The sequence below is a fragment of the Motacilla alba genome, chromosome 5 (genome assembly GCF_015832195.1).
Source record: "Motacilla alba alba isolate MOTALB_02 chromosome 5, Motacilla_alba_V1.0_pri, whole genome shotgun sequence".
In the NCBI taxonomy this organism is placed as follows: domain Eukaryota; kingdom Metazoa; phylum Chordata; class Aves; order Passeriformes; family Motacillidae; genus Motacilla; species Motacilla alba.
The window spans coordinates 51,502,670-51,526,813 of NC_052020.1; the positions used below are offsets into that span (position 1 = coordinate 51,502,670).

The 24,144-nt window shown below is 45.4% G+C and overlaps 3 protein-coding genes across 5 annotated transcripts in view; 1 reads left to right on the forward strand and 2 right to left on the reverse strand.

The window, feature by feature from the left end:
- The window catches only part of TECPR2 (tectonin beta-propeller repeat containing 2), a 41,337-nt gene extending 36,957 nt beyond the window's left edge, over nt 1–4,380 (forward strand). For 2 of the 3 annotated variants that reach the window (XM_038137194.1, XM_038137195.1), the window contains 3 exons: nt 2,332–2,473; nt 3,451–3,600; nt 3,852–4,380. In XM_038137194.1, the coding sequence (XP_037993122.1) occupies nt 2,332–2,473; nt 3,451–3,600; nt 3,852–4,009 (450 nt within the window). In that variant the 3' untranslated portion in view covers nt 4,010–4,380. Of the gene's footprint in view, nt 1–2,331; nt 2,474–3,450; nt 3,601–3,851 lie in introns of those variants that run through there. The other variant, XR_005257002.1, reaches the window with a different exon arrangement.
- LOC119701115 lies at nt 1,061–20,908 on the reverse strand. Its single transcript, XM_038137201.1, has 3 exons — nt 18,823–20,908; nt 12,199–12,272; nt 1,061–1,837 (listed from the first exon to the last, which is right to left on the reverse strand). Exons 1-3 carry the CDS (start codon nt 19,288–19,290, stop codon nt 1,648–1,650), a joined length of 732 nt encoding a protein of 243 aa, XP_037993129.1. The 5' UTR covers nt 19,291–20,908; the 3' UTR covers nt 1,061–1,647.
- Nucleotides 20,909–21,348: 440 nt separating this feature from the next.
- On the reverse strand, nt 21,349–23,204 carry ANKRD9 (ankyrin repeat domain 9). The gene is made up of 2 exons (XM_038137199.1): nt 23,049–23,204; nt 21,349–22,587 (listed from the first exon to the last, which is right to left on the reverse strand). The coding sequence occupies exon 2, from the start codon at nt 22,535–22,537 to the stop codon at nt 21,662–21,664; it is 876 nt and encodes a 291-aa protein (XP_037993127.1). The 5' UTR covers nt 22,538–22,587; nt 23,049–23,204; the 3' UTR covers nt 21,349–21,661.
- Between the last annotated feature and the right edge of the window lie 940 nt (nt 23,205–24,144).

Genomic DNA, 24,144 nt, shown 5'->3' on the forward strand with positions numbered 1-24,144 from the left:
AGAATAGGGTAGAAGTAATTGCTTTGATTGCACTTGAGCCTGCAGTGGTATCAGGAGCAATTTAGCTGAGATTCATACAGCTCTTTTTGTTGTAAGCTCTCCTTTTGGGTGTTTCCTCTGCTTTTCTTAGCTTCCACTACCTGTAAATCTGTAATAATGCACAGGCTTAGGTAGCAGGTTTAAGCTCTCAGTAAGTCTTTTTTGATGGAAATAGTCCTCCATCTCTTTCTCAGAGAATTCTCTTCTAGACAAATGACAGTAGAAGAGAGGCATGGCATCCTGACATATGAGAGTGGGGAGCAAGGTGCACAAATCTCAACACTTCAGCAACAAAAGTCCCACCAAGGTGTCAGGCACAGTTTGGGATGGGCCCTGGTTGGAACATGAAGCATATTGCAGAGCATAGACAGACAGAGTTTGTTGTGTGAAGGACATGGGGGAAAGGTGACAGAAAGTCCTAAATCTGGGAAGGAGGTGGCTGTTTAGAAGAACATGGTAAGAAGGAGATAAGTGGATTTAAAAAAAATGAAATGTAAAAAAAGAGACGAAAGGCAAAGGTCTCCTGTTCATGCAGTACTTCAGCCTGCACGAGCTAATAACTGCCCAGCTCCCTTGTGTGAAAACGTGGGGCTGCAGGAGCAGGAGTGTGCTGAGGGATGTGATGGAGCAGGAAGCTGCCCTGGAGTGAGGCACTGCCCCAGGGCAGCACTGTGGGACATGAGCAGGGACAAGGGGGGAGTGAGAGCCAAGGTGGCTGTAGAAAGAAGCACATAAAAAATGGAGGGGAGAAATGGAAGCTGGGCCAGGAGTAAGGATCACTTCCAGAAAAAGGGCAGAAGTCCAAATGGGAAAATCGTGTGGGGTTTTGGGGTGTTTTGTTTTTAGTGTGGGTTGTCATTTGATGGGTTGTTCGGTTGGTTTTGGGTATGTTTGGAGGGTTTTTTGGTGTTGTTTGTTGTTTTCGGGTTAAGTTGTTTTTTTTGTTCGTTGAGATTTTTGTTCAAGACAGTAGTTTACTATCATTCTGAAAGCTAAGCAGGTGGTATTCTATTTGGTCAGTGCTTTTCAAGACAATTAATGGCTTTACTTTTAAGTGTTCAAACTGCAGCCACTTGTGAATTTACTGTGATCACAACTTACTTGATCAAGGCTCTACCAGCCTCAAGCTCCCAACAAAGAGCAAGTAGCTAATGAGAGGAAAAACATGAGAAGATAGTCAAGGGCCTTGAAACCTGAACAGACAGGATTGATTTGGCTTGGTCAGACCCAAGTTAGCACCAAAATTTTAAAAGCAAAACCAAAGCAGGTAACTGTTATGTACACAGAGGGCCCATCTGGGACTGGGCTGTGTGCTTGTATAAACATGCAGATCATGGTTTATACATACAGAGAGCTACTTGCTCTTCTGTTTAGTACTCTGGAATTTCAGCTTATGCCCATGAGGTTAAAGCAGGGAATGCAGTGCTGCTTTGTGAGGACATTATGTATTTCAGACATCATACTGTCTTCTGCAGTGCCTTCACTAGGCTGGTGTGGAGAAAAACTTTGTATTTAACATCCATGTTTTTATTCAAAGTAGATGTTTTGCAGGATATTTGCAATCATCCAAGCTGATTGGATGATAGGTTTTGCTACACAATCATGATGTTATGTCAGTGCCACTGATTTTGAACAGTAGTTAAGGCAAATCTCTGTAGAAGCAGGTGGAGTAAGGGCATGCCTGGGAGCAGAATGGTGTTTCACTTGTGTTTGCCAGTGGGTAGTGTTGTGGATTCCTCCTGCAGGTGTGGCTGCTCCAGTACTGCGGTGCTCTGCAGGGAGTTCCATGGATGTATTCCTGTGGAATGAAGGCAGATCATCATTTCATTGCAAAGAGGAGACATTCAGACTGTAGAAATGTACTGCTTTAGAATATGCTTAGAAAGAAAGTGCAGGTTTATTAATACTAGGAAAACTTTGTGTCAGGCAAGAGGAAAATACTGCATTTTGTGCATTTCTTTGGAAGAGCTCCCTCTTCCAACTTGCAGTTCCAACTGTATCTGATTGGAATAGTAGTGGTTAGGCAAATGTAACATTATTAGACTTGAATACTGAACTTCAAATATTAATATCACTATCAGTAATGATACATTCATTCATGTTCCTTTTGCACTTACAGAGGGCTAAAGTTCTTGGAAAATGGATAATTGTGTACAATAGCACATAAAATATCAAATACATTTCTCCCTGTAAATATTTTACTGCTCTTGTGTACTTCTGTGAAAAACAAATGCTACAATAGTACAAAGATACAGTAGTACAAAGTTTAAATACTATGCTTAATTTTTATAGCCAGTAGGAATCAACTTGGTCAGCATTCAATCAAGTCCAAATGATCAGATGTTGTGGGCAATTGATAGCAAATGGAATGTCCACGTACGAGTTGGAATTACAGATGAAATGCCTGTAGGCACTGACTGGGAACATGTACCAGGTAAAAATTAATGCATCAGTTCCTTGTTGTTTCTGCCATTTTCTCAGTGGTTTTTTCTTGTTTAGTTTTTTTTTTTTTCTTGTTGCTTTTTAAATTGAATAGTAATGCTTAATTATTTTTTTTTTCAATCAAGTGTTTGATAAGGGTTATTTTTTAAAGAGGACCTTGGTTTTACTTAAAAACACTGAGTAGTCAACTGGGAGAAATACGATTTTTTAAATGAATTTCTGATGTGTTATTTCAGGCTGCTGCCACTCAATTAGTAAGTGGTACAGTTCCCTTTCAATTAAAACTGAAGCATAATTCCTAAGCAATAGGGAGACTGTTGTGCTGTGGGGTTTTGTATTTAATTATGTTATCACACAAGGTTTCTTACCTAGATGTGGGTAACAAAAACCTTACGCTATTTCTCACATCTTTCTGCTAATCCTGTGTGCTGGATATGTTGTGGATTAGGTAATTACACTTTTGCCTTGCCTTTAAATAAAACTAAATTTTATTTGTTTCCTTCTAAATAACTGCATTGATGCTGTCTGCTTTTTAAAGATTTGTCACTGCGTTAACTCATGGCACTTAGTTGCAGAGTACTCTTGTGAAGGGGGGGCAAGCGTCCACAGTGTCTGTAATATTAACCATTTTTAGACAAATTAGGATTGGAATTGTTGGCTTATTCCCCATATGGTAGCCACTTACAGTGGGGGCTCCAAAAGCACGTTATGAAGGTCCTCTAATTGTATGTTGCTTGTGGCTGTGGCCACATAACAAATTAAATCCATGTTGGGATAACCCTTATGGTCAGTAGATGCAGGGAGTAGCAAGTCTGCAGTTAAAAACCTTTTTTTTGTTCACCGGTGCTTCATGTTAGAAAATATAAAAGCTATTATAGTCTTGATGTCTGCTCTCAGAGTACTTTCTGCAAGTGTATTTAGAGTCCAGGACAGGCTGATTGCTCCCTCCTCATGTCCAACTCCCTGTAGGTTTGCAGGCCTGCCAGCTGGCTCTGAGCACCAGGACGGTGTGGGCACGCTGCCCCAACGGAGACGTCGCTCGCCGATACGGCATCACTGACAAGAATCCTGCAGGAGACTACTGGAAAAAGATCCCTGGGAATGTCTCCCGTTTAACAGGCAAGTTGGTTCTGCATGACAGTCTGTCCAAAACATTGGGATGTCTGCTTTGAGCTCTACCTGATGGGGCTCAAGCTGGCCATATGCAAGGAGAGCCACACACACTGTGTTTTCACCAAGGGTGTTTTTATCACATTAGTAAAAAGCTTCTCTGGCTGTAATTGGGAAAACAGATCCAAATATTATTTATTCAGTGTTTAGAATTGGAACCTGCTACTGTAATTAAAAGATGGATAATTTATGCTTTGCAGTGACCCCCCTAGATGAACTGTGGGCGATCAGTACTTCAGGATCTCTGCTCCAGCGCCTCACTAAGACCTTTAGCCATTCCCATAGTTTGCAGAAAAATAATGACACCTCTGTTCTGCTTCACCCTGATGATCTGGAAGATGAATGGGAAGTGATATGAAGTCTGTCAAGCTTGTGAAGCAGCGAAAAAAACAGGAGGACAGAATTTCTGTAATGTATGTACAGAATATTGGATCTAAAAGCCACTCATATTGGACCTGTGATATTAGCACTTTTGTATTGGAAAACTGACCTGTTAAATAGCCCCCAAGCTGTGAGTTCTAATGTTTGTTACATAATCTTTTGGGAGACTCTTTAGGTGTGGCATACTGCAATTGTTATACCGTACTACTGTAAAAGCTCCTTTGAAAATAGAACTTTTAAGTTAACCTTACTAGCAATGAAAGCGAGTACTTCACAACAGCATGCAACTAATGTACTGATTTTGAGAAGGAATTCTGTTGCATTAAATATTTCTCTAATGTGGAAACATCAAGCATTTCTCAATTTCTTCTGTATTTGGAACTCCATACCATACTGATGGGATTACTCCCTGACTCTTGTACATATATTTACAATTATTTTCCTTGCAGCATGGAAGAAAATATGGTGAAGTATTTCTTAGTAAGATCTGAGAGCATCATGATTACACAGTATTGTTAGAATGAACTTAGTTTGATCCATTTCCATATAAATAATTGTGAGGCTATACTAACCTTCCATTTCCAGAAATTTTGTTCATAATTTGGCTTCGTTCACAAGGTAGAGGTTTGGATTACACCTAATATCAGGGGGATTTTTGCCCATTTCCGTAGCCATCAGGAAGCTGACAGAGTTTTGGGGGTGAGTCCCAGTTTGGAATAAGAAGAGGTCGCTTGTTGAGTTTGTAGTACAAAGCAGGAATGTACAAGGCAGCTTTCATCATTCCTGTTGTGCTGTATTTGTGCCTCCAGCCAGTGCTTTAACATTTGGACTCATATTGTTTTGAGTACCAAACTTAGATCTATTAAGAATAAAATGGTAATGGATAGAATTACCTATATATCCCATTAAAAATTGTGATATTGTGAGAAAATACTTAACAATATTCTGATTTTTAGCTATGTTAGCTAAATTTTGAAGTGTCTTATACTTAACAGATGTTGCAACAGGAGTATGTGATGAACTGGGAAATAACCTAAGTTAATCATTGCAGTTTATTTTTCTTTATACTAAATCTTCTTTGAAAGATACCTCATCTTTTTTAAGCAATAGAACTATAGATGAGAGAACCTGAGTTCAGTGTGTAGGCGGAGGAGTTATTTTGTGTTTGTTCTAAGCTTATAAATCATCAGAATGTTTTAAGCAGCTGCTAACCAATACTGTAAAAGAGCCAGCTTCAGGAAAGGCCAAGAGTTGAAAAGCGGGGATGTTTCCCTTTTCAGAACTTAACACAAATGGAAAAGGATGTGTTTTCTTTTTAACCTCTGTTCTCTTTCAGAATAGTTCATGCGTGTACTGCACTAAACTTGGAACAAACATGGTGCAAGGTGAGAATGTGAATTGGGAGAGAGAAGTTATGTCTTTTTTTTTTTTTTAGTAGCACTTGTGGCATTGGCTGTCAGTTCTCAGTTGAATCTCAGTCCTACAGGAAGGACAGATTTATTTCCCTTTTACAGATTGTTTGCTTCTTTGCTGTCTCATCTCTATACAGAGATTACCCCAGAGGGATTCTTTTAGCCTGTCTGGAAGTGGATGGTAATGGAATCAGCTTGTGAAGTAACCCAGTCTGTTTTATGCAAGCATAGCTCGGTGTCTTGAGGACCCCAAAGAAGCTGAAATTCAGCTTAAAAGTGTCTTATGGCAACTCCCAAGTCAATCACTTTGGAGAAAGGACATGAGAAAGAACAACTTCTCTGTGCCCTCCAAGCACCAGATGCTCAAGTACAATGGCATTATTTAATAGTGACACTTTTGTATTACATTTTTCAAAGTCATCTTAGTAATGGGTTGAGCTTGCTAGTTGTTTATTTACTGTATAATACTGTTCCTTGCTATGGTCCTTAATATTCAATTGGTGTCAAGAGCTCTTTCAGACTACTTTTTAGGGTAGTTTCAACAAAATTAGGATGGTTTTTTTTTTACTTTTATTTCTGTATTTAGGTTTTTGGTTTTGTTTGTGCTTTAAGACAAAGTGCAATAAATTAGATTTTTAAGAAATAAATTACTGTGGTAAGACTCATCTTTTGTGTGATTTACAAGAGAATTCTCTATGTCTGACAGTCGTCTTGTTGTGAAAGACTAATGTGCCCTAATGCTGCCCCAGACAGCATGGTAATGACAATGTAAGGACCTGAATACCGTGAAGTTTATTTTAGCTATTTATTTAATTGTGACAGGGGTGTCAAGCCAGCAAAATGTTCATCATTCAAGCAAAGACAATTAAACACCTCTCTCCTTTGAATATTACGCTTGTTGCGTCCGTATTAAGATAGTCTTGCTGTAACAGAAGTAAACAAATGTCTTTCCTTGCATGCTGAACAAAAATTGCATCTGGAATATTTTAGTTCTCAGTGAAAAACATGCATTTGTGGTTCCAGCTAGAAAATGGTGCAGCTGAAAATGGTGATTGTACCACATGTGCTGTAACTGCACCCTTCCTTGAATTATTCATTATCCCAGGACTTCCTGTGTTTCTGGCATTTTACTGGAACTGCAGCTGGGGTTTGAGAGAGAACACCTTGGCTTTGCTTCCCAAAAGAGAGAGCTGTTTCCTGGCTGAGTGGGGACCTGGGTAACTTTACACAAGAGAATGTAACAGTGATTAATGAGGCTTCTGACTCTTAAACACACTTCCAGCCCCAGGAATCCTGTTCAGATTCAGATGGCAGTGTCCTTGCTAATTATCATAGCTTTTATCTTGACAAACTGGTTCAGCTGCTTCTCTGACTCCTGCAGGGAAATAGTAGTCTCCTTACAGCACTGACTCCTTGCTATTATGCAGGAGTAGTCCTGATGTCACAGCTTAATGAAGTTGTATGTGATGAGTTGTTGTGAAACCAGCTATCTTAGACAGATGAGAAACTCCTGGTTTTCTTTGTCTCACAGCAATAAAAATAGATAGGATCGTGTTAAATGGTACAGAGAAAGTCTTTCACTAACAAATGTCAAAGAAAATATACTAATTCCTTAGGTAAGATAGCAGAACTGTTGATATGAAACAGTGCTACTACTAGGAAAATTAGTAGTAGCCCTTAATTATGAACTTGGGTCATTGTCTAAGAATATTTCTCTAAGCATATATTATTTGTGCAGTACAAAGTTTTTCAACTCTTCAGCCTCCATTACCTGTTCCAAGAGTGTCTGATGGAACAGACCAGGATCCTCCCTTCTTCCCACACACCTGTGAACATCAGAACCCCATAACTCCCCTACATTGCTTTTCAATAGATGAGTTCTGCCAATCATTTCAAAAGCACTTGTGGGTTGTTTCAGACTTGTGTGACATTCTGGTTTATATTTTTGCTTTTCTCTTGGAACTCCCTTTACTGAGTGAGCTTTTGCTAGTTGTTTCAGCCAGTTCTGGGTAGATTTCAAGGAACAACCTTGATACACCTTTTCAGTAAATGCTGTTCTGAGTATAAAGGCTTGACATTCAAGTGCTTGCATGCCTATGGCTTATCCTGGTTAATTAGCAATTAGTGAAGCATAAATTGTTTATGAAGGTATGGAGTTCTCCTCTTTACTTTGGTGTAAATTCTCAGGTGTCCCAATTTTACACTAACTGGCCCTGTCTACATCCCGTCCCTACTGTCAGGAGTAGAGAGGTAAGACTGGATTGAGGATTTCCAGCTGTATTTGCAGTTCTTACTCCTCTTGCAGCCTTCCTGAAAGCCAAAGTTACATGTTGGAAACAGTATTATAGTGGCAAGTAGCTGGGAAAGACTGATGGATCCTGTGCCAAACAAAGTAGATCACCCTGATTTTTTATAATGAATTATCATAGTTAACCACTCTCACATCAGGACAGAAGAGAACTTGTAATGTATAGGACTGGATTTTAATTACTGGAAAGTGAAAGTTGAGTTGTAGTCATTATCTTTTGTGAACTACTACAACCAGAGCTCTACCAATAAAGATTAAAATGTCTGGATAAATGAAATTATCTCCCCAGTCTGCTGAATGGCAATATCTGGGTTTATCAGTTATGGATTTCTCACTGTTTGAAATTGAGATGGGAAGTGAGGTTTGGGTTCAGTGCAGGGAATGTTTTAGAATGTTCTGTGGCTGGTATCACACTAGAAGCTGAGTGAAATTACCATGATGACTCCTTTGGTCTTTGAGTCTACCTGACTTGAAATCTATTTAAATATACCTATCAAATTGCTGGATTAGCCATAAGGTTAAAATCCTGCTTGATGCTAGTGGAAGAAAAAAAGCATGAAAAAGTAAAGACCTGATTGAGAATCTTTGTGTTCTTATGGATGGTGGATTTTTTAATATATGTATATGCACATATATAAAGTTTTGATTTCTGTTCTGTAAAAGCTGATAACAATGATAATAAAATACCAAAAATGTACTAAATCTTCCAAACTGAAAAGTGCCCTTTCCATTTTGGCCCTCAGAAATTACTTCTAAATACAGGGATTTTTATAGCCTGTGATTCTGATAGAGGAATTGAATAGTACACAGCTGAATATCACTGAGTGGAGCTGCAGTTGCAAATTAATCTTTCAAACATTATTCACTATTTCTGATACTGAAGAAACCAGTGACTTGTTTTTCCATTTTAATATACTTTTCTCATAACCTCAGCTGAGATACACTTAGAGCAGATAAGGGAAGGAGACTTCCATTTACAACACTTGTGTTTTGAATCCCATATCCAGAGAAAATGTGCCTAAAGATGCGTACAGAATTGTATTAATGTCCTGTACTTACCATCTTGGGTTTGCACAAGTGACTGTGGTTTATTTGTATTCAGTGGACCTGCTGTCTAATCAGTGTGGGGAGCCTTTGCAGAGAGCTCTCTGCTGTTAAGGGTGTGCAGAGGTATCTTGAGTATGAGATGGAGAAGTGACACAGGTGTTAACATCTCTTGAAGCATGAAATGAGAATACTCAACAGATGACTCCTTGCTGAGGCTGTCACGCTGCTGTATTTTTCCCTAAATGTGGGCTGGATGAATTTAGCTAAGCTCAGTTGGGTCAGGTGAAAGATCAAGCTAAATAGATCTCGCCCAGAAAAGAAATATAAGGCTGGGAGGAAGGTTCCAGGGAAGCCCCCAGGAGAATTCCTGGCACGTGTGCCTCGCTACAGAGCAGGGGGATGTACCATAGAGAATGAATTTGCTTGAGCTGCAGGGGAAAAACTGCAACTGCCAGCAAGAAACCCCACAATCCCTGGTTGTTCTAGGGAACAGACCAGCCAGCTGATCATGGGAAGTGCAAAGTAAGTAGGGTAATTGCTAGAATGACTGAGATTTTACTTGCTCAGCTCCCACGCTTGTCTTGCTAAATCTGTTTTGTGCCTCAACAGATGGTCTAGGGTCTGTTCCCTCTGTGAGCTGCACCCTGCACTCCAAACTGGGGCTAAAAACATGTGAAGCAATGGACCTGCACTTTGTTCCATGGTGCTGTGGTGAAAGTCAGACCTTTTAAGTTAAGGAGAACGTGGTAAACGATCAGTGTAACACTTTGAAATAACATGTTTAGCTCTGTTGGTTCTCTTTGTAATTGCTGTAATAATAATGCTGCCCTTGTTAAATATTAACGTCGATGCCATAGGTACTCGTGTAGGAGATCTGTTGGGCTTCAGGTCTCATTAGCTGGTTTCTTAAAATACTGCCAACGTGGGGCCTGTTTAAAACAGCAACAAAAAAATCTGAAACACGTTTGTCTTTGCTTGGAATGGATGCACCGGGGAGCTGAATCTCCCTGCTTTTAAGGCCTGCTGATGGCTTTTCATACTGTTCTTTGCTTAGTGGGGAGATCTTTCTCCTGTCCTTTCATATGTTTGCATAATGCCCATGTAGAGCAAATCCTTTGAGGAAAACAGGCAGTTGAGTGTTGTGTATGGCACCTTCTTTCCTTCCTCCCCATCCTGCCATTTCTAATGGCTGTAGGATGGGAGTTGAGGTCCGGGGTTGTAGTGAAGCAGCTCCTTCTACTTTAACTTTAGTTTTAATAAAAAAACAGAGCTTAAACCAGCTGGATTTTGTGTCAGCTTTAACCTTGTCCTTAGTCCTCTGCAGCATGTTTTTCACCATTGCTGGCTGCTTGCAATATAGTGATTTCTTAAACCTCATTTTAATAGAAGACTTTTGAGATGGAAGGTAACAGATGTTTGGGTTTTTTCTTAAATGGGAGAGAGATACCATATTTTTCCAGATGAGTTTCAAAGCACACCAAGCAAGGTGAGCTCAGCTTTCACTTAAAAGGCTGTGCTTCATTCAATCCCTGAGTGTCACAATCATACAGCCAGTGATATCTCAGAGCCACTTCTAGAAGCAGGTTGGCATCTATCTTGCTGTCAGCTTCAGGGACCTTAAGAATAACAATGTCTTTGCAGAACTGTGCTGCCAAGAGCCCAGACTTCAGAGTCTGCCTCAGCACATTTGTTCTGGGCAGCATGGACAGGCTCATCACCTACCCAGGATTCCCTGCCTAGTGAGTTTTGCCAGCCTCTGTGGGGGATAAGAGGGATCTTTTGCAGATCTGGACAAATGGGTTTTTAGGTCTGTCTCTAAGGATTCTTGCTTTAAGTCTAGGGTTCCCTGCTAGAGTTCCCAAAGTCAGCCAGGGTGGAACACATCAGCACAAGAGACACAAATTGCATCCCTAGTAAGTTGTTATTACAAATACAACTTGGTTCATGCTCTCTTAGGGAGAATTTCACCAAATTTCATGCAGTTTTTAATTTTAAAAGTTAAATGTTGAGGGGAGCAGTACAGCTCATATTGTATCTACCATCTACGATTATTTTAGGACATTGATTGTCCACAAGTATCCATCTCTCACCTCGAGATGGGTACTTTTAAAATCCAGTGTCTAATGGACTCAACAATTAGGCCTCTCACCCAGATGATTTGCAAATTGTTACCCTCTTTGCATTTTGCATTCAAGATTCTCACTTTTTCTTACTCTCAGTTTTACAAGTACAGCTTGTTCAGAGCGAGTAGATTTAAAATAGCTATTCCCAAATTCTTGAGTGGGCTGACCTGGGTCACCACTGAAACTTTCTTGTAGATTTTCCTGCACTTTTTCCATCTAGTTTTTAACAGAAATCACCCCAGAAGTTGTACACGTCTGTAAACAAATATGGTCCACTTGGCAGTGCCTGACGAAGCATCTTGGAGAATCACTGCTCCAGAAACACTGCTGCAGTGGGAATGTGAGCATTGCTTTCACCCCAAAAAATAAAAGAAATCCGAGTTTATTTTTATCAACACTGGTATTGTTGATCTCTTGACTTATATTCAGCTGTTTTCCCAATTAAGATTAAAAGTATCTGAATTCAGCTGTCATGTAAAGCCCAGGAAATACTGGCCACAGTTATAACCATGCTGATTAGGGGAAAAACAAAACCTTTTTTTTTTTTACTATTTTGAAAAAAAATTTTGTGAAAACAGAGCCAGGCAAGTAGGGAATACTGGAATGCTTGTCTTTCATATTTAGTCCTTTTCATGGCAAAGCTTTCTCCACAATGCACCCTAGATAGGCTTCAGGAATATTATTGGTAGGCTTTGCCTATAAGGCTTTGCCATACAACATCTCTGGAGGCAACTCTGCTTATGTCCAGCCAAGTAAGATGTTTTTGGAAGCCATCCCAAGCGAGTGATTTTGCAAAACAAATGGATCCTCTTTCTATAATGTGGTAGTCTTTCTTCTTTGGCAGTGACTCGTAAAATTTTAATATGGATGACACTTGGGGAAGGAACCATCTTTTTTTCCCCCCCTCTCTTTATCCCAATGCATCTGCTGTAGATATGTAAGGAGCATCTTTGGAAGCCATTTTATGCCACTGGTTGGGAAATAGGAGCATATCTTTTCAAAAGAGAGTCAAGTCACAGGAGGCCTGTGGTAGAGTTTTGTGTAACATTTGCAGTTTTGGTCCTGGTTTGGGGTGAAGTCTTTTGCATTGCATAGTGTTAATGTGACTTTGTTTCCCTCTGACATTGACGTGTTCACATCAAGGTTACTGCAAACAGCTGGAAGCACCTGGATTTCAGAAAGGACATTCTGAGAAAACCAGTACGAGCAGAGATAATGCTCCCCCTTGGGAAGAGGGGCAGGAATGGGAGTGAAAGAGCCTTGAAAGAATACCTACCTTAATCTGTGGTTGCTAGGGTGAGTAGAAGTAAAATGATGATTTCGGGGGATGTTGAGGAGTGTAATTCTGACCTGTGGAAGATGAATGAGGGAAGAAGAAACAGGTTAATGCCAGGAAGCATTTCCTTATCATAAGACTTATTAGGTTGTGCTGTTGTCAGGAAATGGTTGCAGTTCCATTCCATTAAGCCAATGGATTGTCCAATTTAACATTGGACAAAGGGACCAAACTCTGTAATTATATAAAAGAATAGAACATCTATCTGTCAGAGCCATTTAATGTTCTGTTGCTTTGCTTGATTCTTTTATGTAGGTGGTATCACCTTATTTTCACTTCTTAATGTACTCCTATGTCCCTTGTGTTCTGCTTGCTGGATCTGAATAATATTAGCAGAAAGTCAGGAATTCTGAAGGTGAAGAACGAGTGCATCTTCCTTTGATGCCATTTTCACAAAATCACAGAATATTATGAGTTGGAAGAGACCCACAAGGATCATTGAGTCCAACTCATGAATGAATGGCCTGTACAGTCATTTGGTGCTGTGAACACACAGCAGTTTTGCACATCAGTCCTCCAGCACTTCTCTTATTCATAAGAACATTCAGGCCTTATTGATGGCCTGTGTGAAAACAGTGCTTTTCATTGTAGAAGAGGCAAAAAAGCAATGCCACCAGCAGGCTCATAACATGTCACATCACCTGTAAGAGATGTATCTGGGGGTTGGGTTGGTCTTTTTATTTTCAGAATCAATATGTCATGAACAACAATAAGAAAGATTCCTTTGACCACTGATGATTTGACATTACAACAATATGGAGGACTTGTAAAAGGCAAATGGTTAGACTTGTGTAGTAAATACATTTTTGTTAAGCTCTAGGTGCTGGTTCCAATAGTCTTTCTTCACAGAGGTGATCCCTTCACAAGTGGATGCTCATGTGTAGAATCAGTCTTTGACTTCAACAGGCCTGAGCTGTCCCTTTTATTTATTACGTGGTCATTTTCCCCAAACCCAGACATCTCATGTATTTATTGTGGTAAATCAGCAGTAAACTTATCTTTACCTAAAGGCAGATTGAGGAGGAGAGCAGGCAAGCAGGAGAGAGGAGTTGAAGATTGGCTGCTGACAGACTGACTGGTCAGGCAGTTCCCAAAGGCTGCTCAGAAAGGAGCAGACCAGAGTGGTCAGCTGAGTGAGGTGACCCCCAGTACCCAGTTCAGCAGGATGTCAGGCACTGAGCTTACACTGAGGGTGTGGGCTTGAGAGTAGTGTGATACATCCTACAGCAACAGGAAAGGGAGCCACAAACCAGTAGAGTTGTGTTTTCCCATTAACCCATAGAGAGCTATGTTGCAGAGGCTTGGGAGCTAGGAAGGCAGGTGGAAATGCCAGGAGCACTGTGCTAGTTTCATGTTTTGATACCACAAAGAGCAAGGGTTTTCTTTAGGGTCAGAGCTCAGAGACTTGCTGTCACAGGGGGTGCAGCCCTTCTGCCAGCTGAGCTAAAATTCCTCGGCTTTGATAGCCAAACTTGCTTTTTTCTTCACAGACAGCAGCTAACAGAGAGAAGTAGGACACATCTTTCTGCCACACTGTATTTAATGTCAAGGTCACCTGTGGTCAACGTGGGATTAAAACAGCATGTTTGGTATGTGTCCCATGAGCAAAGGTGTATCCTATAGAGTGAGCTACACCAGTGTCAGGTTTGGATCTGATTAAAGCTTCAGTGAAGTCTAATTAATGAACAGGGCCTGGTAAGGTCACAGTCCAAAGCAGGGATTTGGTTACATAAATTTCTATGCTTTTGTTTTAATAGGGAATCTACACAAGATTTGTTTGGTATCTGAGCAACCAGTTTCTAAAGCATCAAATCCCAAGTAGGAGGCAGGAAAGGCTTCTTTTGATTCTGGAACAAAAGACTTCCGAATACCCTCTCAGCTCTGTGTCCTTGGTTTGGTACAGCACAGTGCCACTTCCCATGCATGAACTGCAAATGCTGAAAAGGTGAATAGATGCAGATCCAGTCTACCAGCTGGGACTTATTACCTCCCAGAGTGAGTACTCAGTGCTGCTTAGCACCCTCTGAAAGGCAGAGCATTTGCTCAGCAGAGCTTTTCTTTCTGAGCTGGAGGTGGGTAGAGCCAAGCTCTGTGTCAGTTCTTCCCTCTTCTGTTTGGCTCTAGCTTGGAAAATTACTCCCTCACTGTCAGGGCTAGCAAAGTAATTTGTTCCCCATTTTTCCTCCCCCATCGTTCAGCTGAAGTGGAACGAGGATGGGAACACGGGAGAGTCGTGCTGTTAGAGCAGAGCATGGTGGTTCTGTCTTTAGCCCCGTGGGGCTCAGCTGTGCAGTAGAAACACCTGCCTGGCAACCCTGGGGCTGGTACCAGCAAAAATGCTGTTTGCAGGTGCAGCAGGGACTACTGCAGGGCAAGGTCTGCTGCTGTCTGGCTTGTGTTGTGGGGGCCTGGGAGACTTGAGGAGTTAAAGGCTGCTGTGGTGGCCATGGCAGGGCAATACTGAGCCAGAGACCTCTGGTGATTAGAATATTTGCAGATATTACTGATAAGAATGTTTGCTGATGTTACTCTGGAAAGCTGGACCTCAGAAGCTGGAATTAAGCTGATCTATGTCTCTCTGAACTGGCAAAAGGAGATGTGCTGTGGGTTGGCCGTTCATCATGTGGGCAGTGGCTCAGTACCACAGGCATGTCGAAGCCTGTGTGTAAGCACAGCTGATGCCATGTGGTACCAAAGGAACTCAGGTTCTCACTGCATTCATGATACGAGGTCTGTGGTGCTTTGCCCCAGTGCCTGCCTGCCCATGCTGTCTTCCCAAAGCCCCAGGTGCCTCCTGCTCTGTGCTTCCACAGCAGCCTGATCTCACTGAGGAGCTGGCGCTCACCCAGTCTCTTAAGCAGTGAAGGACAGCTTGGATGCTGTTTCCCATTGCCATGCTGGTAGTGTGCTCCCTGTGCATCCTGAGAGCAGGGCTGTGTGTGCTGGAAGGGGTCAGTGGCAGACAAGAGTCTGGGGACAGGCTGTGGAGAGAGAACTGTACTGCTGACAGAAAGAATGGAGGGTGGAGTGCCTCTCTCTGCACACCCAGTCTGGGTGGTGACTCTCAGGAAGGATGATGGTCTCATAGAGACCAGACTGACTGGAGCAAAGGATTATGAGGCAATACACCTTGAGTCTTTCACCTAGAGCTTGATACCACAGCCCTGGCTGACGGGATGGTAGCTTGCTGACCTGTCGTGAAGGTTGGGAGGACGATGCTGGACGTGAATTGCTTGTCTCTGGCCAGGATCTTGTACAGTTGTACACCCCACCTGATGTTCTCCATAGTGAAGGCAAGCCTGGGTGATGCATAGCTGGCATTTCACTTTGAAGGAAATCACCTGGTTTTATCCTTTGGAATATTCTACCTGCTGAGTGACTCAGCAAGTGAATCACCTGCTCTGCTCTCCCAGCAGCTCTTACCTCAGGGCTGTCTCAGAAGATTTTTTCTGTCAGGGCATTTATGGTCTAACCACAGCCCTGATGCTGCTCTTGGTGGGGAAAATGAGGCAGCAGCAAAGCTGAGTCAAACCTTGGGCATCTGAACAAGCAGGCAAACCCAAGGGAGTGCCACGTTCTTCTCAGTGGCATGAGAGAGCTCTTCCCAGAGCACTGAGAGCTCTGCCATGGTTCTCTGGCCCTACAGTGCTTTCAGCAGTTTTCTTAAGCTCTGGATTCCTTAAGGTCCCAGTCCTGCTCCTGCTGGGAGAGCCTGCAGATGTGTTATCAGAAGTGATGTGCCCCTTTCCTCACAGAAAAAGTGGACAAGCCGTTGTTCAGATCACATCCTTTACCAGTTGGGGAATTTTATCCAGCCTGCCTTTGGCCACAGCCCTGACAGGGCATGGCATTAGCAAGGGACTGAAATCATTGTGAGAGTCTGCATCCCCCTGTCTTGCCACTTTGAGTCACTAACCATCAATAGCTTTCCTATTGCAAGAGTGGGAGAGAGCAGGAGAGCCCTAGCAGATGGTTTGAGAGGAAAGCATGTTCAGAAACTGAGCTCCTCAAGGGATTTCATTCTCTCTCTTACTGTGAGTTAGAAATTACTTATCCTTTTAGCCTTTGCTGTAAAATGCTGCCTCAAACATTGTCAGGAAAATGACATCACATTAAAAATACGAGTGTGATGTAGTATGTGTTTATTGCAATTTACTTGCACGACTAAAAAGAAAAACCCCTAATGATTATAAAATAAAGCCTGAATATTAAGAGCGTGATGACAAAAAAACCACCCCTTACATCAAAACAGTAATTACCACTGGGACTGGAACAAAGGAGCAGAGGGATGATTTTGGGCAAAGTTGCTTTGCTGGCTGAGAGAGAAGATGGGGCTGCCCAGTCTTCCAAACAGAGTCAAGGTCTGTGTACACAGCCTGGTCACTGCTGGCAGGACAGCCCATTTGCCCTCAGAGCCATGAGACTGGGGCAGAGGAGCTGTGGCACTCACAGCACACAGTGCAGGGAAGGTGCTCCCTGTCCTGGCTGAGCCAAGTCCTTTCTGCCTGGAAGTCTCTTGTCCTTGGCCTCTTTCCACTGCTTTCCCCTTTCCTGGGGAAGGACTTGTCTGGCATTAATTGTTCATCTCCCTGTTGAGGGCAATGGAATGTATTGCCCTTGTGTTTGCCTTAGCTGGGGAGCACACGGCAGGGGTGACTGGTCCATGGTCACCCCTCATATTCCAGGCATGCAGGTGTCTTGCCATGGATCATGAACTGGGGAATTGAGCTTTTCAAGCCTTATTTGCTTTCCTGAAGGAGAAGTGTTGATTTGTTCTGCTTCCCGTTAGATTTGCAGTACAGGGAATGTAACCTTACAATGGCTGGAGGGTCTGGAGCTCACACAGATCCTGAATTACTGGCTCAGACTTGCTAAAACCTTGCTCAGAAAGCTGAAGTGTGGGGCAGATCAAAGTCCCTCTCTGCCTTCTTTGCTCCTCAGAATTGTCTCTGCCTCTCCCCTTGCCGATTCAGATCCATTTTGGTCAACTCTCACATTTGTATCAGGAAAAGAATATTTTTCCTTACAGAATAAGGAGGCAGGGTTGATGGCAGGGGATGTTTTGGGGTTTAGCTCAGCTACTGGTTCTTCAGAGAGCCTTGGATGCACCACAGTTTAAAAATCAATAAAGTTGGATTTAAAACAGATACTGTAAATCAATCAGATGTGATAAGCTCAACATAAGAACTGCTGGCCTGGGTCATTAGATGACCAGGCTCTCCTGGCTTTAGCAGTAATTTCTAAACATGATGAGTTTCTCTTTGTTTGAGGTTTCTGAAATTAGCTTTGTTGATTTATGTGATTTTTTTTTCATTTATCGACTAAACCACTGGGCAAACAGATACTGGTCATTTCAGAGGTCATCAGGGCAAGCGGGGGCAATCTTTGTACCCCAGCTGAACTTGGTTCCATTTCTTGTAGCAGCAGGGAGGGATCTCTGATGCTTCTGCAAACTGCATTTGTGTTTCCTGCTGAGTTTGGTTTTGTGGGGGAGCTCAGCTCCTTCCGCTCCTGTGCTACACGTGCACCTGTACCTGTGTGGTGGGAAGAGCAGGAGCAAATCAGTGCAAGCAGCAGCCTTGCAGCACCACTGCTGAGATTCTGGGTCATAGAGGACAATTGGGTATGGTCTGAGCAAGTCATAAGCAGAACCTCCTTTTCACACGGTACAGGTAGAGGAGGAGAGACCACTGAAGCCAGCCTGGGAATTCATGGTTATGTAGCCTCAGACATGTGCTGACACCAGGCAGGGATGGAAGTACTGTTATTAACTTAGATCTTATGAAACTTGGTTTGCAAGGATTTACAGTGCTCTTTAAATATTAAGCACATGGCACAAGTGCCTTGTTTGCCTGGATGGGATGATGCAATGCACAAGGATCTGCTGATGTCAGTAGATTTCTTATACTGCAAATCAAAAACCCATATGGCTTGGACACCAGACACAGGACAAATAGGAAATTAGGAAACAAACCTGGCACCCTGGCCCCTTTCTAGTCTCTGTCTTTCCTTGCCTCTGTGCCAGGGTAAAAGACTGTTAAAGAGCACTAACCCATCTTTTAAACAAGTTACTCAAAATACAAGAGACTTCATCTCCTTCAACAGACTCTAGGCAGGCTAAACTTTGGGAACTGCAGAGAGGAGTCAGTTCCAAAGTCAAAACTAACTCAGTACTTCCTCCCTCCCCTTGCTTTCTGAATGATAATGTTTCAGGCCTTTTTTACCTGTCACAGCAAATAAAGCCACTTTGTACTACAAGGTGGGTAGGATATGAATGTTTTGGTTTGAAAGTGCTTGAGCAACCCATGAGATGTATTTACAAAATTTCATCACTGGCTCTTGACAGAAGGTCGTTTTTTAGGGGACTGACTATAACCAAGCTTTTCAGGAATGCTGGTTCTAGCTACTGTCTTGCATGCTTTTGGAAAGCATTTCCTATGGATGAGTAATTTGCCATGTGTGACAACATTAACATGTGCAGGTAAGACAAAAGCTTTTTAAGTTTTATCTCCTTACCCCTCTGCTCTCATGGTGTTAAGACTTTGTGAATCTTATTTTCCATACCTTTGTAGCCAGCTTCCTGGCTCCAGCAGCACAGTTCTCTTCTGCAGTGACATAATCACTGTCCATGTTTGCTTTTTTAAGCTTGTCAGTGGTGATGCAGCTGGCACTCCTTGGTATTTTTGTTGGTAGCCTTCTCCAAGAGATGGAAAACTGAATGTGCTGTGCAGCCTGCACTCCACTGTGCCCTAAAGGTGGCAGAAGACAGAGATGTGCTGGCAGGTCAGTCTGAGGAAAGATGATGCTGCTATTGCTTGGTCTATAAACAAAAGACTTCTGTTTCCAATGCCAAGAAGCCCCAGCCTTTTCCCAAGCCATGGCTCCGTCTGAAAAACAAGCCTGGACCCAGCTGGGTGAGTGATCCGTGTGCTCACCGGTGTGCTTTGCCCCCAGTTCCTCTCCAGATGAAGCATGGCAGGCATCAACGAGCCACACACAGCGAGGGCTGGTGGTGACCTTGGGCAGAGCCATCCCAGCGTGGGCTCGGCCCCAAGTCTGACTCCTGTCCCAGAATAACAGGAAGGGCACAGCAGGCAGCTGGCTTCGCACCCATCCCAACAGGTTGAGGGGATCAGTTCTGTTTGTGGAAATGAATTACCCCAGGGCTGGTGGGAGGGCTCCAGGGAGTCACAGAACAGCCTTTGCATTGATGTTTTGTCAAAGGGCTCATTTGAAGGTGTAGGATATCCCGCCCAGCCTGTTGTGCTGTGGCAGTGTGTAATTACTCTCACAGCTTGGGAGCAGGAGCGTTTTCCAGTTCAACCAACCAACCAACCCCCCCCAGCTGCTGAATCTCGATGTGTCTTTGTCAGCAGAGCTGATAAACATTCTGTCCCACCCCCTGCTCTGTGTCTTCCCCCACCTCACCTTGGAAACTTTGCCATGTGCAAATTAGACCAGACTCCTTTACTCCTTGTCTGTTTGGAAAGATGTTTCCACACCATTGTTACAGAAGCAATGGGCAACAGGTACTCTAATGAAGAGTGCAGCAACATAGATAATTATTTTTTTTTTTAAGTGGCTAGGTTTGGAAGATTAGGATTAGTTCTCTGGATTTCTGTATTTTTATAACCAACAAGGAAGCTGAAGAGAACAGTTAGAATTTTTCCATGTTTTCCAGCAAGGGATTTGAATTTCCCATGGTAATAGGTTTGAGCATGTATCAGCTTCGTTTCTTAGGAAAAAGGAACATTTTCTCTTCTAGGAAACATTTTCAGTGCTATCAGGCTAAGAATAGCAATCTTCTTTCTGTTTCTTCTCAAATTTCAGAAGCATGGCTTATCTTTTACTGTCCATGCAGTACGGAGATTATTTTAGATTAAATACCACTTTGTTCTACTGAAACATGAACAGCTTATAGTGCCTAATTCTGTGGCTTTTTCATTCCTTAACCAAAATTAATGAATAAAGAAATTTGTGCCTTGAGCATAGCTCTTCTCTCCTAAGCACATCAATTCCTTGATGACCCTAGAGTAAACAGCAGTCCTAAAACAGTTCAAGTGGCAAACAGATCCCTGGCTATGAATTTAAACCCTGAAACAAAACCCTACAGTTTCAATGACAACTTCCAAGAACAGAGCCAAGGCTCCAGTGCTGTGTCCTAGGAGATCACTGTCATTTGCAGGGCTGATGGAGCCAGCACAGCTCCCTGCAGAGCACACAGGGGCAGTGCCAGTTACAGGGACTGCCCAGAATGCTGAAGAGTAAAGGCTGCAGAGCAAGGAACTGAAGCTGTACCCTTTGCTCAGTCAAAACAGAAGAGTTGGAAGCAGGACATTACCCCCAAAGGGCTTTTTGATCTGGAGCAGCTGTGAGGATGTTGTTTCTGCCTTGGAGCATCTCAGAAGGGATAGCTGGTGAGAGTTTGGATATCTGAGCTACTCCTCTGGCACCCAGAGTGAACAAGACTGTCATGATGCTCTCAGCTGAACCTGAGCCATGACACACTGATGGGGAGTGGCAGTGGAGTGGCCAGAATCCATTGAAAAAGCCATGATCTAGGATCCTGGGCCGTTGTCATACCTCCTTACATCCCCCTGGGAATAGCAGGCTGGCCCTCCTGCTCTCTGCTACCCTCCTCACCCTGCAGCAATCACACAGAGGGGCTGCAGGGTGCAGCCTGGCCAGGGCAGGTACAGTTTTGGCCACAGCAACACGTGTGCTCAATCTCTCTCTGCCTGATAACAAACACCTTGGCCCTCCAAGGAGAACAGAGACAACTTGACAAGGAAGCCAACTGTTATTTATGCATATTTTAAAATACATTTTGTTCAGATGCAAATCCTTGGCAGCCTTGTTTAGGGAAGTTGTAACAGTATCTAGCTTCTCTTTGGTCTTGTGTACAAGATGAGGAAGTTTTCATCTGTGTCTTTAAAAAAACCCCGCATCTCTGCCAAGATGTATTAGGAGAGCTGTAAAAAAGGAGTCATCCTGTTCCAGGACAGCGAGGCTTATGTAACAGGGAAATCCTAACAAAAAGATACTCCCCCACCCTGCACACCCTTTTCCAAGGCACATGCCACTCCAGGGTTTTCAGTTGCTTGTTTTGTATTTTGATCACATCTGCCACTGGTTTATTTGGATGTATTTACAAATATGTTCTTCCCCATACCCTCATTTGTACATGCCATAGAACATCTTTATAAAATGCAGCATGGCCCTCACCTCACCACAAGGATCTTTAAATAAAATATATTGTAAAGTGCCGGATACAATTCTTTTAAAAAATACTGTTCTCAGTAAAACAGATACTTGGCCACTGCATTAGCAGCTTTGTATAATGACACATTTTTAGCACGAGTCTATTTCTGTCAGGTGAGCAGGAGGCTGTCATACCACCCCTCTAGCTCTCCAGTTTCAAGTCCAAAGGCTTTAGAAAATGAGGCAGAGGCAGATTATCCAGAGCCTCTGGGAAGTGCTCGGGTGAAATGGTCCTGATCAAGACACGCATGGCTCCGACAAACAGCGATGGGGGAGCTAAGCCCACCAGGCACCGGAACCTGTTCTCACCCAGGAGGTCCTGCCACTGCTGCCGGTTGTCCAACAGTTGCTGTTTCATTGCAAACTTGAGGTCCTGAGGCACGAAGAAGAAGAGGCAGTCGAGGCAGAGGAGCTTGGCACGCATGTTAGCTGCCGGCACGTGGCAGATCTGCTGCAGCAGGGTGTCCAGGGGGGTGTTCCCGGCGCTGTCCCGCAGGCAGGGCGCCGCGCCGTGCCCCAGCAGCAGGAGCAGGCACTCGGGCCGCACCAGCTCGCACGCCGTGTGCAGGGCTGTCTTGCCGCCCTCCACGCGGCTGCAGCCCTGCCGGTCCAGGTGGGCGGCTCTGTCGCCGGGGGGCAAGGTCTGGATGGCCTTGAGGATTCGGAAGAGCACCCGGACGCGGTTGTAGCGGACGGCCATGGCCAGGTGCGGGGCGGACTGGCAGCAGCTGAAGCTTTGGCTGGGCACGGCCAGGGCGCTCTGCGGGAACTTAGTGAGCAGGTGCCGGGCGTAGGGCTGGTGGTCGTGCACCAGCGCGTAGAGCAGCGCCTCCGAGGGCGAGTACACGCTCACCTTGCCCCCGTCCTCCCAGTGGAAGACCTCCATGGTCCGCATGTCCTCCAGGAACCAGACGGGCAGCAGGTCCCTCACCGCCTGGTAGAAGGCGAAGGAGGATTTCTTGCACTGCTTCTGGGACTGGGCGCCGCAGCCGCCGACCCAGCGGACGCTCCAGGGCATGGCGTGTGGCCGGGCTCCGCCGGGGGCTGCCTCCCACCATCGGCCCGGACCTGCGGGAGCGGACGGGCGGTCAGTGCCGGGCGGCCGGGGCTGCCCGGGCTGCTTCCGGGGCTCGCCGGGTTGGCCCGCCCGCCTCCCCGCCGGCGCGGGGGACAGCGGGCCGGCGCGACACCCCGGCGCAGGAGACACCCGCACCCCGGGGCACGGGACCGCCATCCCTCCCTCCCTCCCTCTCTCTGTCCGTCCCTGCTCCCGCTGCACGGGACACCCGCGTCCCCGGTACACGGAAACGGCCTCCCCTCAGCGACAGGACGCCCATGTCCCTGGCAAACGGGAACCCTGTACGGGAAAACGGCCTCCCCGCGGTGCACTGAACGCTCTCATTCCCGTGCACGGAGTCCCGGTACAGGGGAACGGCCTCCCGGCAGTGCCCAGGACGCCCATATCCCTGGCGAACGGGGCCCGGTACACGGGAACGGCCTGTCTCCCTGCCCCCGCCCCCGGCGCTCACCTCCCCGCCGGTCCCGCGGTGCCGCCCGTGCCGTGTCCGCCGCAGTGGAGGGGCGGGAGGCGGGAGCGCCGCGCGCCGCCGCGGGGCCCTTTTATGGCCCCCCCGCGCCCGGGCGGTGAAGGTCGGTCAGGACCGGGGAACTGTCCGGCCGCCGCCGATTGGCCGCCGCCCCGGCGCCCCGGCCGCCCATTGGCTGCGCCGGGAGGATGGGGCCCGGCGCCGGCGCGTGCGTCACGGGAGGCAAAGTTCCAAGAAACTTGGCTGAGGGCTCGGAGTCCCGCGGGGGCGGGGCGGGAATGCCGCGGGGCGGGGGCCGGGGGCACCGGGGCTTCCAGGAGCAGGAGGTCACAGGGATATGGGGGTTCCTGAAGTATGGGGGTGTGGGGTCGCGGGGGTGTAGGGATCGGCGCTCCCGGGGGTATGAGGTCCCAGGGATGTGGGGTCCCAGCAGGGCGGGGGTCTGCGGTCCCAAAGGTACGGAGGCCAGGTACATGGTGTCCTGGGACTAAGGGATGCAGAGAGCAGAAGGTGCAGAATCCCGGGGGCATGGGATCCTGAATCTGGGGGTCTGGGGCACACCAGAGCCTGGACACATGGGTCAAGGGCACATGGTGTCTGGGCCACAACCGGGCCTGTGCCCGGCGGCTGTGGGACTCCCGGCCTCCGGGGCGTGGGAGGCTGCAGACGGGCAGTGCCCGGGTACACGTGTGCCGGGGCAGGCGGTGTCACACCCCCGTGCCCGCCCTGGCAGGGCCCAGCCTGGCCTGTGCCAGTTCTTGGCCCCCTTGTGTGGCTCGGGCTGGGGCCTGGCACTGCCCTTCAGCCAGCGCACGTGTGTGCACATGTGCTTGTTGCTAAACTTGTGCCTCTCAGATGTCTCCAGAGTGACATTTGCCTGCAGCCATTCCCTCTGACAGGCACCTGTTAGGTTTAGGCTACAGAAGAGCGAGGAGATGGTCATGGCATGGGGTGAGCCCAGCACTGCCCACAGCCCTGCACCAGGGGCGCCCCTTGGGCACCTGCAGTCCCTTGGCCCTAAAATGCACGTGTGCAATAACACACTCGGAAAGCAAGTGCTGGCTTTGGTGGGATCTGC

Excerpts from the sequence above, each read along its gene's own strand:
- ANKRD9 (XM_038137199.1), bottom strand. The coding sequence starts at position 22,537 with ATGCCCTGGAGCGTCCGCTGGGTCGGCGGCTGCGGCGCCCAGTCCCAG.
- LOC119701115 (XM_038137201.1), bottom strand. The coding sequence starts at position 19,290 with ATGGCTCTGCCCAAGGTCACCACCAGCCCTCGCTGTGTGTGGCTCGTT. Across the intron at positions 12,273-18,822 it reads CCAGGAAGCTGGCTACAAAG|GTCAGAATTACACTCCTCAA; the intron begins GTATGGAAAATA and ends CATCTTCCACAG. Across the intron at positions 1,838-12,198 it reads CCTAGCAACCACAGATTAAG|GAATACATCCATGGAACTCC; the intron begins GTAGGTATTCTT and ends TTCATTCCACAG.